At 33.4% G+C, this 12,877-nt stretch overlaps 1 protein-coding gene across 1 annotated transcript in view; it reads right to left on the reverse strand.

Annotated features, from left to right (window-relative positions):
- ARP9 (actin-related protein 9) overlaps nucleotides 1–4,592 on the reverse strand; it is a 48,099-nt gene extending 43,507 nt beyond the window's left edge. Inside the window, exons 1-4 of the mRNA XM_086450683.1 lie at nucleotides 4,462–4,592; nucleotides 4,306–4,378; nucleotides 191–309; nucleotides 29–88 (exon numbers count right to left, since the gene is read on the reverse strand). Coding sequence (XP_086306809.1) covers nucleotides 29–88; nucleotides 191–309; nucleotides 4,306–4,378; nucleotides 4,462–4,464 — 255 coding nt within the window. The 5' untranslated portion in view covers nucleotides 4,465–4,592. The remainder of the gene's footprint in view (nucleotides 1–28; nucleotides 89–190; nucleotides 310–4,305; nucleotides 4,379–4,461) is intronic.
- Between the last annotated feature and the right edge of the window lie 8,285 nt (nucleotides 4,593–12,877).

Consider the following 12,877-nt stretch of genomic DNA (forward strand, 5'->3'; position numbering starts at 1 on the left):
CATTAAAACAAAAAAGGTGCTCACTAACAATGTCATATGCCTTCTCACGCTCCAGTTGTTGAGCGGGAGTAATTTGAGAATTAAGTATCTGAAGAAACAAAAACCAGTGATAATGCAAAACCATCAAAGAATAATAAAACAAAGAAAGAAATGGGAACTTTTTGAAATTCAAAATAAATTTTCCAAGTACCTGATCTTGCACATTTCTTTTCGGACCCTGGTTTCCTCCACTCATATACCGAGCAATACAATGAGGAACATTAAAAGGGACCTGTTGCTGCGCAAGGCCCATTCGAACATTTGCAGAACCTAAACAGCCAAGTAACACACAAACAAATAATATTATGTGAATTAAAAACTCCATTACAAACCATCTAGAAAAACCAAAATGATGAAAAAAAAAGAGAGCTAAAACAGTGACATTCTGGCAATTTTCCTATAGAGCTATTTCAAGTAAAAAAAATGACAACCTAAACGGGATCTTAGTGTTTGATCATGGTGTACAAAGATGTGTTTCAATTTTTGAATCCATTAAATTTGCAATCTACACATTTGGAATTTCTTCATGGAGTAGAATAGTGGATTGTTAGGTACCTCACTACTAGCAGTAGGTAAGTACTATAATTGGTGGTGTTACATATAGTAGAATTAGTTGTTTATTCTTGAGAATTCGATTTGGATTTAAATTGTGATGAATCTTCTAATATATCATTAGTTGGTTTAGGAGCATCTAATACGAAGCACAAATCAAGTCAACAGTCAAACAAAAAATTTGTAATTATTTAGGTTTTAATTTAATTAGGTCTAGATTTATCGTCGAGATTCTTTTAGATCAGTTGTTTTTTTTTAGTTTTGAGTTGTTTTAAGGTGTTATTTTATGTTTTTGGGGCTTATTTTCATGTTTTATTGGCCCATGGTCTTAGTATAATATTTAAAGGCAGTTTGGTAATTTTAAGATGTGTTTTATTTAAGTTTATTAAGGTTGAAAATTTGGGAGAGAGAAAATTAGGAAAATTAGGTATTTTAGTTTTATTAAGACTCTTGGTTGATTTTCTTTATTTATAGATTGTATTAGGGTTTATTGACAGAGAATGGATGGAATAAACAAATTACAGAAGTTTTTGTTTTCTTTGAATGTTGGTGCATTCAACATGGTTGATGCCATGGAAATCATTGGGGTGATTCTAAGGTAAATATCATTTTTTTCTTTAATCTTCTTCTTACCCTATATCTTCTTTAGTTTATTTGTAAGAGATCAAGAAACCATCAAGAACCTTCTAATCCTTTCAAGAATCCAACCCAGAAATTTTGTTTTCTTGATTTTTTCAAGAAATCTTAAATTCTTGATTCTTGATTTCTTGAAATCTTGGATTCTTGAATATTCTTTAAACCCCTTTCTTAATTTTTGATTCTTGAAATCCCTTTCTTGATTTTTGAAACCTACAAACCTCAACCCTTAATCATTTCTCCACTCTGTTAACTTTTAATCATTACCCTATAAGCCTTAACCTTTAACCCTTTCCTGTCCCATTGTAATTGTAAAAAAAAAGATATTTTACTTTGAGTTTACCCTATCCTAACCCAAATCCTTAACCCGATCCCCAATCAGATTTCCCTAAACCCCCTATTTTCTCTTTCTTCTCTCACCGTCCTGCATCAGCATGTCTATAAAAATTCATTTTATTAGCAATTGAAAATCAATCAAGAATTAATATAAAGTTGCATGAAAATGCTAGCAGACCCCCAACCCTCGAGGTTGGTCTATTCACATCCCTTTCTACATTTTTATTTTTTTTTTCCTTTTATTTTGTGAGATTTCCAGTTGTTAGAATCCTAGTTCCTAACATTTGGTATTAGAGTCTTGAAACCCCACCCCCACAGAAAAAATACCAAAACCCTTTCAAGTCTTTACATGCCATCCTTAGTCAACCCACGAACCCATCAAGTCTATATCTATCCAAGAAAAGAAAACATCCCATATACAAACCAAAAACAAAAAAACAAAAATTAATAATAAAAAAAACCTCCTCATCCTTATAACTAAACAATCCAAATCTTTTTTACCCAATCAACTCTATTCAATCAATCTTTTCACTAGTCAACCTTACCATTGCCCTTTAATTGATCGACATAAGAAAGAACTCCATCTCAACTAAGATGGAGAACAAAAAGTTCTTGATAGAAACAATACAATCAATTCACTAAGACCTATAGAATTGTTGAAGCAAGAAGCTACAAGCCTCATATTCAATCATCTTTAGAAATGCTACCATTTACCATTGAAGGTAGTCTTATCACCAATGTTTTAAAAGGCTTAAGCCTCGAGGTGTGAGGCGTACGCCTCAAGACGAAGCATAGGCTCAATGCCTCGAGGCTTAAGCCCTCAAACCTGCCCATGTTGTGAGTCAATTTGTATTATATTTTTTTTTTTTGCAATTTTATTTATTTTACTTAAATACCCCTCCCAACGTCTTTTATTCACTAAACCATCATAAATAGAAGTGTTTTTAGGTTAAGAAACATAAAATTTATAGATAAATCACACAATCTCTCTTTCAAAACCTATTTTCTCCTACACAAATTTATTCATTGAGCTCCCAATAGTCATTTGATTTCGATTTTGTCGCTTCCTACAACTTTCTTACAAAGATTGTGGTCAAATAGAAGCATCAAATCAAGGATTTACTAGGTGTTTGAAGTATATGGTTATGTTGTGAGATATTTAGTATTCTTATTGGGCTTGGAATTCAAGAGGCAAGGCAGTATCAAAAGGGACTTTCCCGATGCAGAGTGGGTTAGACCCAGAGCGAGAGGGAAAGTTCACAGCTCAAACTACTCGACTAGGCCTACACGAGGGTTCGGGGGTGGCCCACATAAGGGTTCAAGGTTAACACCCCTGAGGCAAAAAAAATTTGGTATATATTGTATTTTCAAGTAGGGTTTCCTAATGTTTTTGCTCTGTGAGGTTCCTTGCAGCTATGAACAAAAAGTCTGCAATTTTTATCGTTGATAGCGGATTTTCTCCCTCTCCTCCGTGAACGTAGGCAATTTTTCGAACCACGTAAATTCTTATGTGTTCATTTTGTTTTTATCTTTACTCTTGTTATGCTTCTGCACAATAGGTTATTATGTGCATTTTCTTTAAGATTTTTTCTTCTTCGTCTGTTTTTCAAAATCTCAAATTTCTCTCTTGTTTTGGTGTTTTATTCTTCCTATTATTGATGATGGTTGCTACTTCCCTACTTTTTATTGGTTAATGTTTATTTGATGTTTGATGGTTGTTTAGTTGTTTTTAATTTTATTTTTTTTTCTTTTATTACTTTATAGTTTTATATTTTTTTATGAATTTATTATAATTTATATATATTTTTTATGAATTTTTTTAAAAGTTAAATGAGAATTATGCCTCAATGAGTCTTGAGGCTTACACCTCGCCTTAGGAACTTTAAGACATTGCTTATCACAAGGGATGATCAATATAAAGATGTATCACCTCAAAAGGAAGAATCTAAAATTATTGAGAATGTTAAGGTCAATAAAGATGATAAAGCCAAAGTCAAGGTTGATGACATTGTGAACAATCAAGACAATAGATTTGGCTGTCCAATGGTCCAGTTTGTTTATGTAGCTGGTAATTTTGAAGGAAATTCAATGATTGACTTTGTGTTCCCTATTGAATTGGAGGTGCATGTTACCAGAACAAAAATAAGAGATATAGTATTGCAGAGTTGTTAGTTAATATTTTACGAGAATGCAATCTTCAACAACAAGACACAACTAGCATGCAAAATATATGTTAAGGTGCATGTATTTGCCTCTAAAGAATTTTGGGATATTGGTAGTTTCGACCTTGAAAGGCGATGTAATTTTCAAGATTGTTGAATTTTAGGTAAAGTACTACTAGTATAATAGCTTGAAGTCCAGATCACCCACAAAAATAATAACAACAATAATAGAGTAGCATGGGTTACATGATAGCAGGTTTAGTTTTCAATCTACGGATTAATATTTACAAATTTCGGTTGGATTTTGGATTGAAATTAATCTATTAAGATAGCATAAGGGGATTTCTGAAATTCTCTAATTACATATTGTATTTGCAATTGAAAATCAATACAAATTTTCATGAAAAAGCCAGAAATCCTTAACTCTGTGAAATTGGTCCCTCCTCATCCCTTTCTTCATTTTTTTTTTGCTAATTTTTATTTTTGTGTAGTTTGCAGCTATTAGGAACTCCATTAAAAAGATATGAAATCGTTAAAACCCTAGATTAACAAAATCGGAAGAAATATTAGGGTTTGAGACCTGGATTTATGACCACTAGATTGGAACCTCGTTCGGCAATGAGCTGAGAAGGAACAACAGATTTCAAATAATCCTGCAAACAATAAAAATAAGATGAATTTTTACGAACTAGTAAGAGAGAGAGAGAGAGAGAGAGAGAGAGAGAGAGAGAGAGACCATGTTTACTGTTCAAGGAAAAAAGCGCGCTGAGATTTTGCTCTCTGGGAGACTGGTAAGGTTTAGGCGTTGAGTTTATGAATTTTAGTGGAAGAATGTCTATTGTTCGCGCAATGCGTATTACAATTAAATATGGGCTCAAAGTCTAGTTAGGTCCATTCACGATGTAGTATACTTTCTTTGGGCCCATATATCCGATTAACTCTTCATCTGGGCCTAGACAGTAAAATTCATCACATTCTGTTGGTTCCAGCCATTGGATGTGAACATTTTTCTTAGACTAATACGATAGACGTGGAAAGTGCACATAACCATAAATCTTTTTCCTTGTGTTCCCCAAAGAAAAATATCTATGGTTCTGTGCACTTACCGCGTATGTTTTTTCGAGTTATATTATCACGAATCTTTTTTCTTATGGACTAGGCCATTGGATTCGGATTGTGATTCTCAGTTCAGTAAACAACTAGGAAAATTTCGCGAAATGTACAAATGATGCTTCCCGGTTTCTTACCAAAATCCTTCATCTTCAACTTTCTTAGATATCCTATCTTCTTCTTGAGATTTTAATGTTAAGTAAAATAAAATTTTGTAGAAATGTTACAATATTTATGGATTAATTTGTTAAGAGAGTTGCTATTGGCACCCCAACTTTTACTTATTACACCCCAACTAAAAATAAAGAAAATACGTGAATGGTCGAGAATAAGTAAAAATTGGTGTGCCATAGAGGTTCTCTAGTTTTTCTTATGCTAAATATATTATTTGTTGGGTTTAGAATTTTATATGAGCCAAATCATAATTGTAAACAACTATTGAAATTGTTTGAACCAATGTTATAATGTTTTGTAATGTTGAGATCATAATTTGAGCCAAACCTTTGTGATATTCGAAGAGTGTGTTATAATATTTAATTGGGTGTGTAAACACCCCAATTTGAACGGCCCCCGCTCGAAAAGACAAAAAAAAAAATCATTTTTCTAATAAAATTTGTCAGCGGATCTAAAAAGTCTAAATTGTCGAAACATGGCATTTTAATCAAATCAAAGGTCTCTAAGACCCCTAAAAGGTCGAATGGATCTACCACAAGACTTGGCATACCCCCCCCCCCATCTTTCCCCGTTTCACTTTCTTAATCGAAAATACCCCTAGCTCGCTTAAAGCCTACCAACTTTCAATCCCCTAAAAAAATCATTTTCCACCTCACATGAACTCAACCCTAGCTAAGGTCCTAACCTAACTTAACCCTAAACCCATATAACCCAAATCCTAAAATTCACTCACCTTAAAACCTATTAAACCCCACCCTAAAACAAACAAAACCCAACAACCTAAAATCCTAAGTCCAACATTTCAAAATCGACATCCATAGCCATAACCATAATTCACAACAATAAAATCATTATCCACATCAACCAATCAACATTTGATCATCAAATGGGACACTTGTCCTCACTATAACTCACCTCCCAAAAATCATTCTACCCAACCTAACTCATCATTTTTCTCTAACAAAATCAGCCCCCACATTCCATGTCATAAACCAAATCTATCACATTTCTCTAACACAACTACCAACTCACACTTCCCCTCATCATTCAAACCTATTCTCACAAGCTATCCCCATACTCCTTCCCCCCAATCAAGTCATCTAATCACTTCATCTGCATACATTTTAACATTTTTCATCATCCACTTCACCCTCCCAAAATCTAACTAACTTCTTACACAACACATTCTTTCAATCAAACACCACACCCCATCATCTCACATAACACTGAATCACATTCTTTCAACCAAACATCTCATCATTTCATCTCACCAAATGCTAAAAAAGACATTTTTTTCTAAAAATGTACTTTGGGTGACCATTTACTACCTTTTATAAAAATGAATGGCGACGACTCCAAATCTTCGTAGAAGTGATCTTTGAAAATCAAAAATCACGCATCTACAGAGTATGATAATTAATTTAAGAAATTAGAGTGTAATAAGTAAACATTGGAGTGTCAATAGCAGTTTTCTTTCTTAATCCTCTTTTTTTATTGTCTAGTCTCTTTTATATGCAAAAACTTACACTACCTTGGGATCTAAGACGATGTATCATGATCTCCACATCTTGTGATCCTGGGTGTGCCTACAACAACTCCTCTTTGACGCCCAAGTCAAAATCTTAATACAAAAAGTAGTGTAGAATTTCGAGAGGGGAATCTCATACCTTTTAGTGCTTATTACCCTAATATTTATAGAGTTTGAACTTCAGGATCTTTCGTGAGTCCCTTTCTAAATTCATCATTGACCTTTTTAGTATTTTGATTCCATATTTATCCATTCCTTCCATTTAGGGATCCTCTCTTTACTTCGCAAATCCCTACTCTTGTCATATTCAAATCTATGATTTTTTAGGGATTCGATTGACTAAATCCATTTTTGACGTGTTGTTTTCTTATCCAACCTTCCAGAGTCTACTCTTTCATTTATTCGAATCTCACATACATCTGACTACCATTATCTTGGTTGACGATCGGATAAGGTATCTCGACACTCTCTTTCTTTCATTTATAATCCCAATGTGACACATGGCAGCCCCTGATGTTTTACGAAAAATATCCTCCACAATACCCCTCTCGAGTTTTTGGATTATTATCTAAATGCCTGAAACTAAGAGAAAATCAGATTGCACGTAACTTTTCCTTATTGGGTCATTAATGTTCATTATCTTTTTAATTTCGTCATTTGATTTTCACTTTGTTTTAATTCAAAATTCGTCCGTTTTGTTTTCTTGACAGCATAATAATGGCTTTGCTTCAATATGCGTGTTACTCATTGTAGAGCTTTAATAGTAGTGTGTTTCTAATACAGTGCATTTACACATGACATAGCCCCATTGATCAATCATGCATGTGTGTTGTCACGCCCTGAAAGCGCCCTCGATCCGTGGGGTACATGGATCCTCTTTTGACCCTTGAGGTTTGGGAGTCGCCACCTAGTTATTATGGTCTAAGAACCAAATTGACTCTAAAACGAATAAAAAAACTAATCTACTACAGAAAAATTGAATCCGGGGATCATATTACGGGGTTGGAAGGTGTTAGGCACCAACCCCGCCCGACCAATGCCGGTCTCTACTTATCCCAAATAAGACTACATCGCTAATGACAAAACCTAGATAAAAAAAAAATAACAAAAATCTTACCTTCAATCTGCAAAGGTTCTGTTCCCTCAGATCTGGTGAAATTGCTCCTTGTACCGTACTCCTTATTTCGTTCTGTCTCCGGATCTGATTTCTGATCTCCGAGGTAAGGTATCTCCTTCTTGGATCTGGGTGCTTTGAATTTATTATGGATTTTGGATGTGTTTTTGAAAGGTTTCTGGGTATTTTTTAGGCTAAAATCGAAGTAGGGGTGTTAGGTAAGGAGTTGGGACTCCAAAATTAGGGTTTTGGAGAGGTTGTGGAGGCTTATTCACCTACTTTTTCTAGGGTTTATTCTTTGATACGAAAATAGGGTGTGGAGGCTCCTTTTTATAAAGTTTTTTAGAAGCATTAGGGTTTCTTTTAGAGTTTTAATTAGGATTTTGACTTTGGTCTTATGAGATGGACTTAGTCTTTAGGATTTTAATTTAAGGTTTTGACTTTAATCTTAGGGTTTTGAATTTAGTCTTATGAGATTGACTTGATTAGTTTAGATTAGGGTTTTGATTTAGGGTTTTGACTTTAGTCTTATGAGATTGACTTTAATACTTTGACTTTGGTCTTTCTTTGTTGGCTTTTAATATCTTGACTTTAGTCTTACTTGATTGACTTTAAGATTGACTTTAGTCTTACTTGATTGACTTTAATGTTTCACTTTACATTATTTAATGATTTGTTTATTAATTTTGAAAATTTTAATTATTAAAGTTGTAAAATTACCGTTTTACCTTCGGAGAGGATTTTTTATTTTTTAAGTCGTTTTTCAATGTTTCAAGATGTTTTGGAATCAGTTTTTCGTAAGGAATTCATGGGAATGTTGGTTTTTATCATTTATGAAAATTTTTATGTCAAATGGTCGTGAATTTTATGAGGGGTATTTTTATAATTTTGTGAAAATTGGCGAAGTAGTTTATTTGATTTCGATTTGTTATTTTATGTGTTTTGAATGGGTTTTCCTAAGCGTAACGTAGGTTCTAGGATTGTTTTGATGTTAGGGGTATTTTGGTAATTTGATCATTTTTAGTGGTTTTTATCGTGAAGCTTCTTTTTGGTTTGCGAGATGATGATTTCTATGTTTCTAGGGTCGTATTTTCCTAGCGTAGCGTGGTTTCTAAAGTTTTGTCAGTTTGAGATACCTCATCCGAATTTCTGAAACATATCTGGTAACAAAATAAAGCATTGGAATAGACCTCCATCATTGGGAACCGTTGCGATCGGATTGACGAGTTGATTAATCAGGCGAGCGCAAAAATGGGGTGTCTACACGCCCCGAAATCCAATACGAATCTCGATGATTCATCGGTCAGAATCTCGAGGTGTGAGGTGAACATACACACAATCTGATAATCAAACAAGAATAATAATGCTAAGAGATAAAGACATACGCAGCGGAAACTATAGACACCCCATTTTTGCATTCGCCTAATTAATCAACTCGTCAACCCGATTACAACGGTTCCCAAAGATGGATGATTATTTCAATGTTTTATTTTGTTACCAAATATGTTTCAGAATTCCGGATGAGGTATCTCGAACTAACAAAACTGTAGAAACCATGCTACGCTAGAAAAATATGACCTCAGAAACATAGAAATCATCATCTTGTAGACAAAAAGAAGCTTTACAATAAAAATCACTAAAAAATGACTAAATTATCGAAATACCCCTAACATCAAAACATTCTTAGAGCCTACATTATGCTTAGAAAAATCCTTTCAAACACATAAAATAACAAATCGAAATCAAATAAATCATTTTGCCAATTTTCACAAAATTTGATAAAATTACGAAAATGCCCCTCGTAAAGTTTACGACCATTTCGCACAAAAACTTCATAAATGATACAAACCAACATTCCTATTGAATTTCTTATGAAAAATCGATTCCAAAACATCCTGGAACATTGAAAAATGACTTAAAATGTAAAAAGTCCTCTCCGAGGGTAAAACAGTAATTTTACAATTTTAATAATTAAAAAATTCTGAAATTAATAAATAAAACTTTAAATAATGTAAAGTAAAACATTAATAAAATTAACTTAAAATTTTGAACTAAAAAAATCGATCAATCAGACTCTCAAGCAAAATTGTTGATGGTTGTCAAGATATTTATTCAAGGACCCCTCCATTTAGGGGGCCCAAAGAATTAAAGATTTAATAAAGGGGGTTCTCCAAAAAATTAAAGTCAATCAAGTAAGACTAAAGTCAATCTTAAAGTCAATCAAGTAAGACTAAAGTCAAGATATTAAAAGTCAACCAAGTAAGACTAAAGTCAAAATCTTAAAGTCAAAACCCTAATAGAGTTTTAATTAAATAATAATTCTATTTAATAGAGTTCTAATTAAATAATAACTTTATTTAATAGAATTCTAACTAAATAATAACTCTTTCTAAAAGAATTATAATTAAACAATAATTCTCTCTAAAAGAATTATAATTAAACCTTAACTCTATCTAAAAGACACTTAAAAAGTTTATAAATAGGAGCCTCCACATCCTATTTTCGTATAAAAAAATAAACCCTAAGAGAAGTAGGTCAAAAAGCTTCCCTAACCTCCCATAAACCCTAATTTTGAAGTCCCAACTCCTTACCTAACACCCATACTTCAATTTTAACTCAAAAAACACTTAAAAGCCCTTAAAAAATACCCAGAAATCCATAATCAAATTCGAAGAATTAAGATCTAAGAAAGAGATATCTTACCTCGGAGATCAGAAATCAGATCCAGAGACAGAACGAAGCGAGGAGTACTATACAAGGAGTTACTCTATCAGATCTGAGGGAACAAGACCATTGTCTTCAGAAAGATATACAAATTTCTTATTTTTTAGCAATGTAGTTCTATTTGGGAATAAGTAGAGATCGGCGTTTGCCGGGCGAGGTTGGTGTCTAACACCTTCCAACCCCGTAACGTGATCCCCGGACCCGTATTTTCTTTTGTAGATTAGTTATCTTTATTTTTAGAGTCAATGATCGATTCCTACACCGTAATAACTAAGTGGCGACTCCCAAACCTCAAAGGTCAAAAGCGGATCCGCGCACCCCGCGAATCGAGGGCGCTTTCAGTGGCGACTCCACTAGGGATTATTGAGGATCAAACTTGAAAAGCCCCAAGTATGAGAACATTGCCAAAACGACCTATTTTTTTAATTTTTTTTAATTTATATTGTGTCTTCATTGTGGATCGTTTATGTGGATTTTGGGTATTGTTTTATTTATTTTTATTTGTTATTTTTTATTTAATTAATGGTCACTTTTTGATGATCCCTAAATAATGAAATATTCAAATTAGCATATGAATTGAGGATGTGATGATATTAGCGGTAAAAATTTAGATATTATATTCTAAGATTTTTCAAAAGAAAATAATGAGGTAAAATAGATTGATGTTGTTGGGCATATGATTGATGAGATATGGGGTGATGTTAGTTTTTTTTTATTATAAAAAAAAGAAAAAAAATGTTTAAAAAAAATTTTAAAAAAAATGTTTTAAAAAATGTTAAAAAAACATTTAAAAAAAAGTTTTAAAAATTAAAAATTAAAAAAAATATATTTTTAAAAAAATAAAAAATAAATAAAAATAAAAATAAAAAAACGTTTAAAAAAAATTGAAAACAAAAAACAAAAACGTTTTTAAAGCCACGGTTTGTGGGACCATTTGAGATAGTTGAACGGATTGGCCCAGTGACTTACAGATTAATCCTACCCCCGCAGCTTGAGTAGGTTCATAATGTATTTCACGTGTCCATGTTGAAGAAATACTTGCCAGACCCTTCACACGTGGTAGACTTGCGAGAGTTAGAGGTAGACAATGACGTATCATATGAGGAAGGTGCGGTACAAATACTTGACAAGAGGGTAAAACAACTTAGATCCAAAGCCATTCCTTTAGTCAAAGTATTGTGGAGGCACCATAACATTGAAAAAATCACTTGGGAAAAAGAAGCCAAGATACAAGCTAAGTACCCAGAACTGTTCTGAAGACTAAGGTACTATCTCAATTTTGAGGACGAAATTTTTATTAAGGGGGGAAGAATGTAACATCCCGTGTTTCAACTCGTATCTCGAAGAAATTAGATAGTGTTAATTCGAGGAATATTCTTAAAAGATAATTTAGAGTAAATTACTCGGATTAGGCTATGCTCATTTTTATTGAAAACCGACTTCGCCAATAATTTCAAAACGATCGAAATATATACTTTAGCCTGTAAGCAAGTTTGAATTCAAGTTCAGGTGGAAAAGTTAACCAATCCTCGAATTTCATGTTGAGCGGGACCCAAAATAGAGAATTTTCGTTAGAGGGAGAATCAAGAAGATTCGACCACACCATTAGGACCGCAACGAAAAATTATTCGAAGTGGTATACTTGTTTGTCATTTTTCAAGTCCGAATAGTTAAGTTACAGTCGAAACTAGAAATGATGGGAAAATTACAAGTATGCCATCAGCTTTCTTACAAAAGAAAGTAAACTTTCTTTTATTTTCATTTATTTTCCTTTTCTTTAAAGAACCCAAAACTCAGATTTTCCCAAACCTAGGTTATCATCTTTTTTCATCAAGATTCGTTGAGAACAAAGGACCGTTGAACCCCGACGAAGAAGACAAAGTTGTCAGCTACGACGATAGCTACAACCTCACCCTCTTTGTTAACCCATTCACATCCGTTTCCTCACCCTCCACAAAAAATCAGCAAGTAAATTAGGGTATCATCAAACTCAGAGCTTCACTTTGTTAGTAGAGGCTCATCTTCTAGGGTAGAAGTGAAGGAGAGTGTCGTCGTCGAAGGAGTTGCAAACCCTCGCTTACTTTGCATCAAACTCAACTCAACATTGACTCTCTTGCCACCAACTTTGATCCTTGTACGAGTTCATCACCTTTGACGTCTACAAACCAAGTAGGGGATTTTCAATTCCTATTGGTAACTTTAGATTTCGAAATGTGGATTTAGGTTGTTTTTAACAAAACTTATTATTTGTTTTAAATCGTAGGAATCTTTGTTTGAATTGAAACTCATGCTAGAAATAAAAATTTGATGTGTTTTATCTATGTTTTAAGTGTTGAATTTGTGGGTGGGTTGAAGGGTTTGAAGAACGGAACAAAGATCCAAAGAAAGGATTGAAAAATCCAAAAATCGTGAGGAAGTTTAGTGCTGTCGGCAGGACCGTCGGTCCCATCGATAGAATGAACCTTCTGCCACCGATAAATTCCTTCTGTCGGCAGGAACCGT

The sequence above is a fragment of the Akebia trifoliata genome, chromosome 8 (assembly GCF_017979445.1).
Source record: "Akebia trifoliata isolate Shusen 1 chromosome 8, ASM1797944v1, whole genome shotgun sequence".
Taxonomy (NCBI): domain Eukaryota; kingdom Viridiplantae; phylum Streptophyta; class Magnoliopsida; order Ranunculales; family Lardizabalaceae; genus Akebia; species Akebia trifoliata.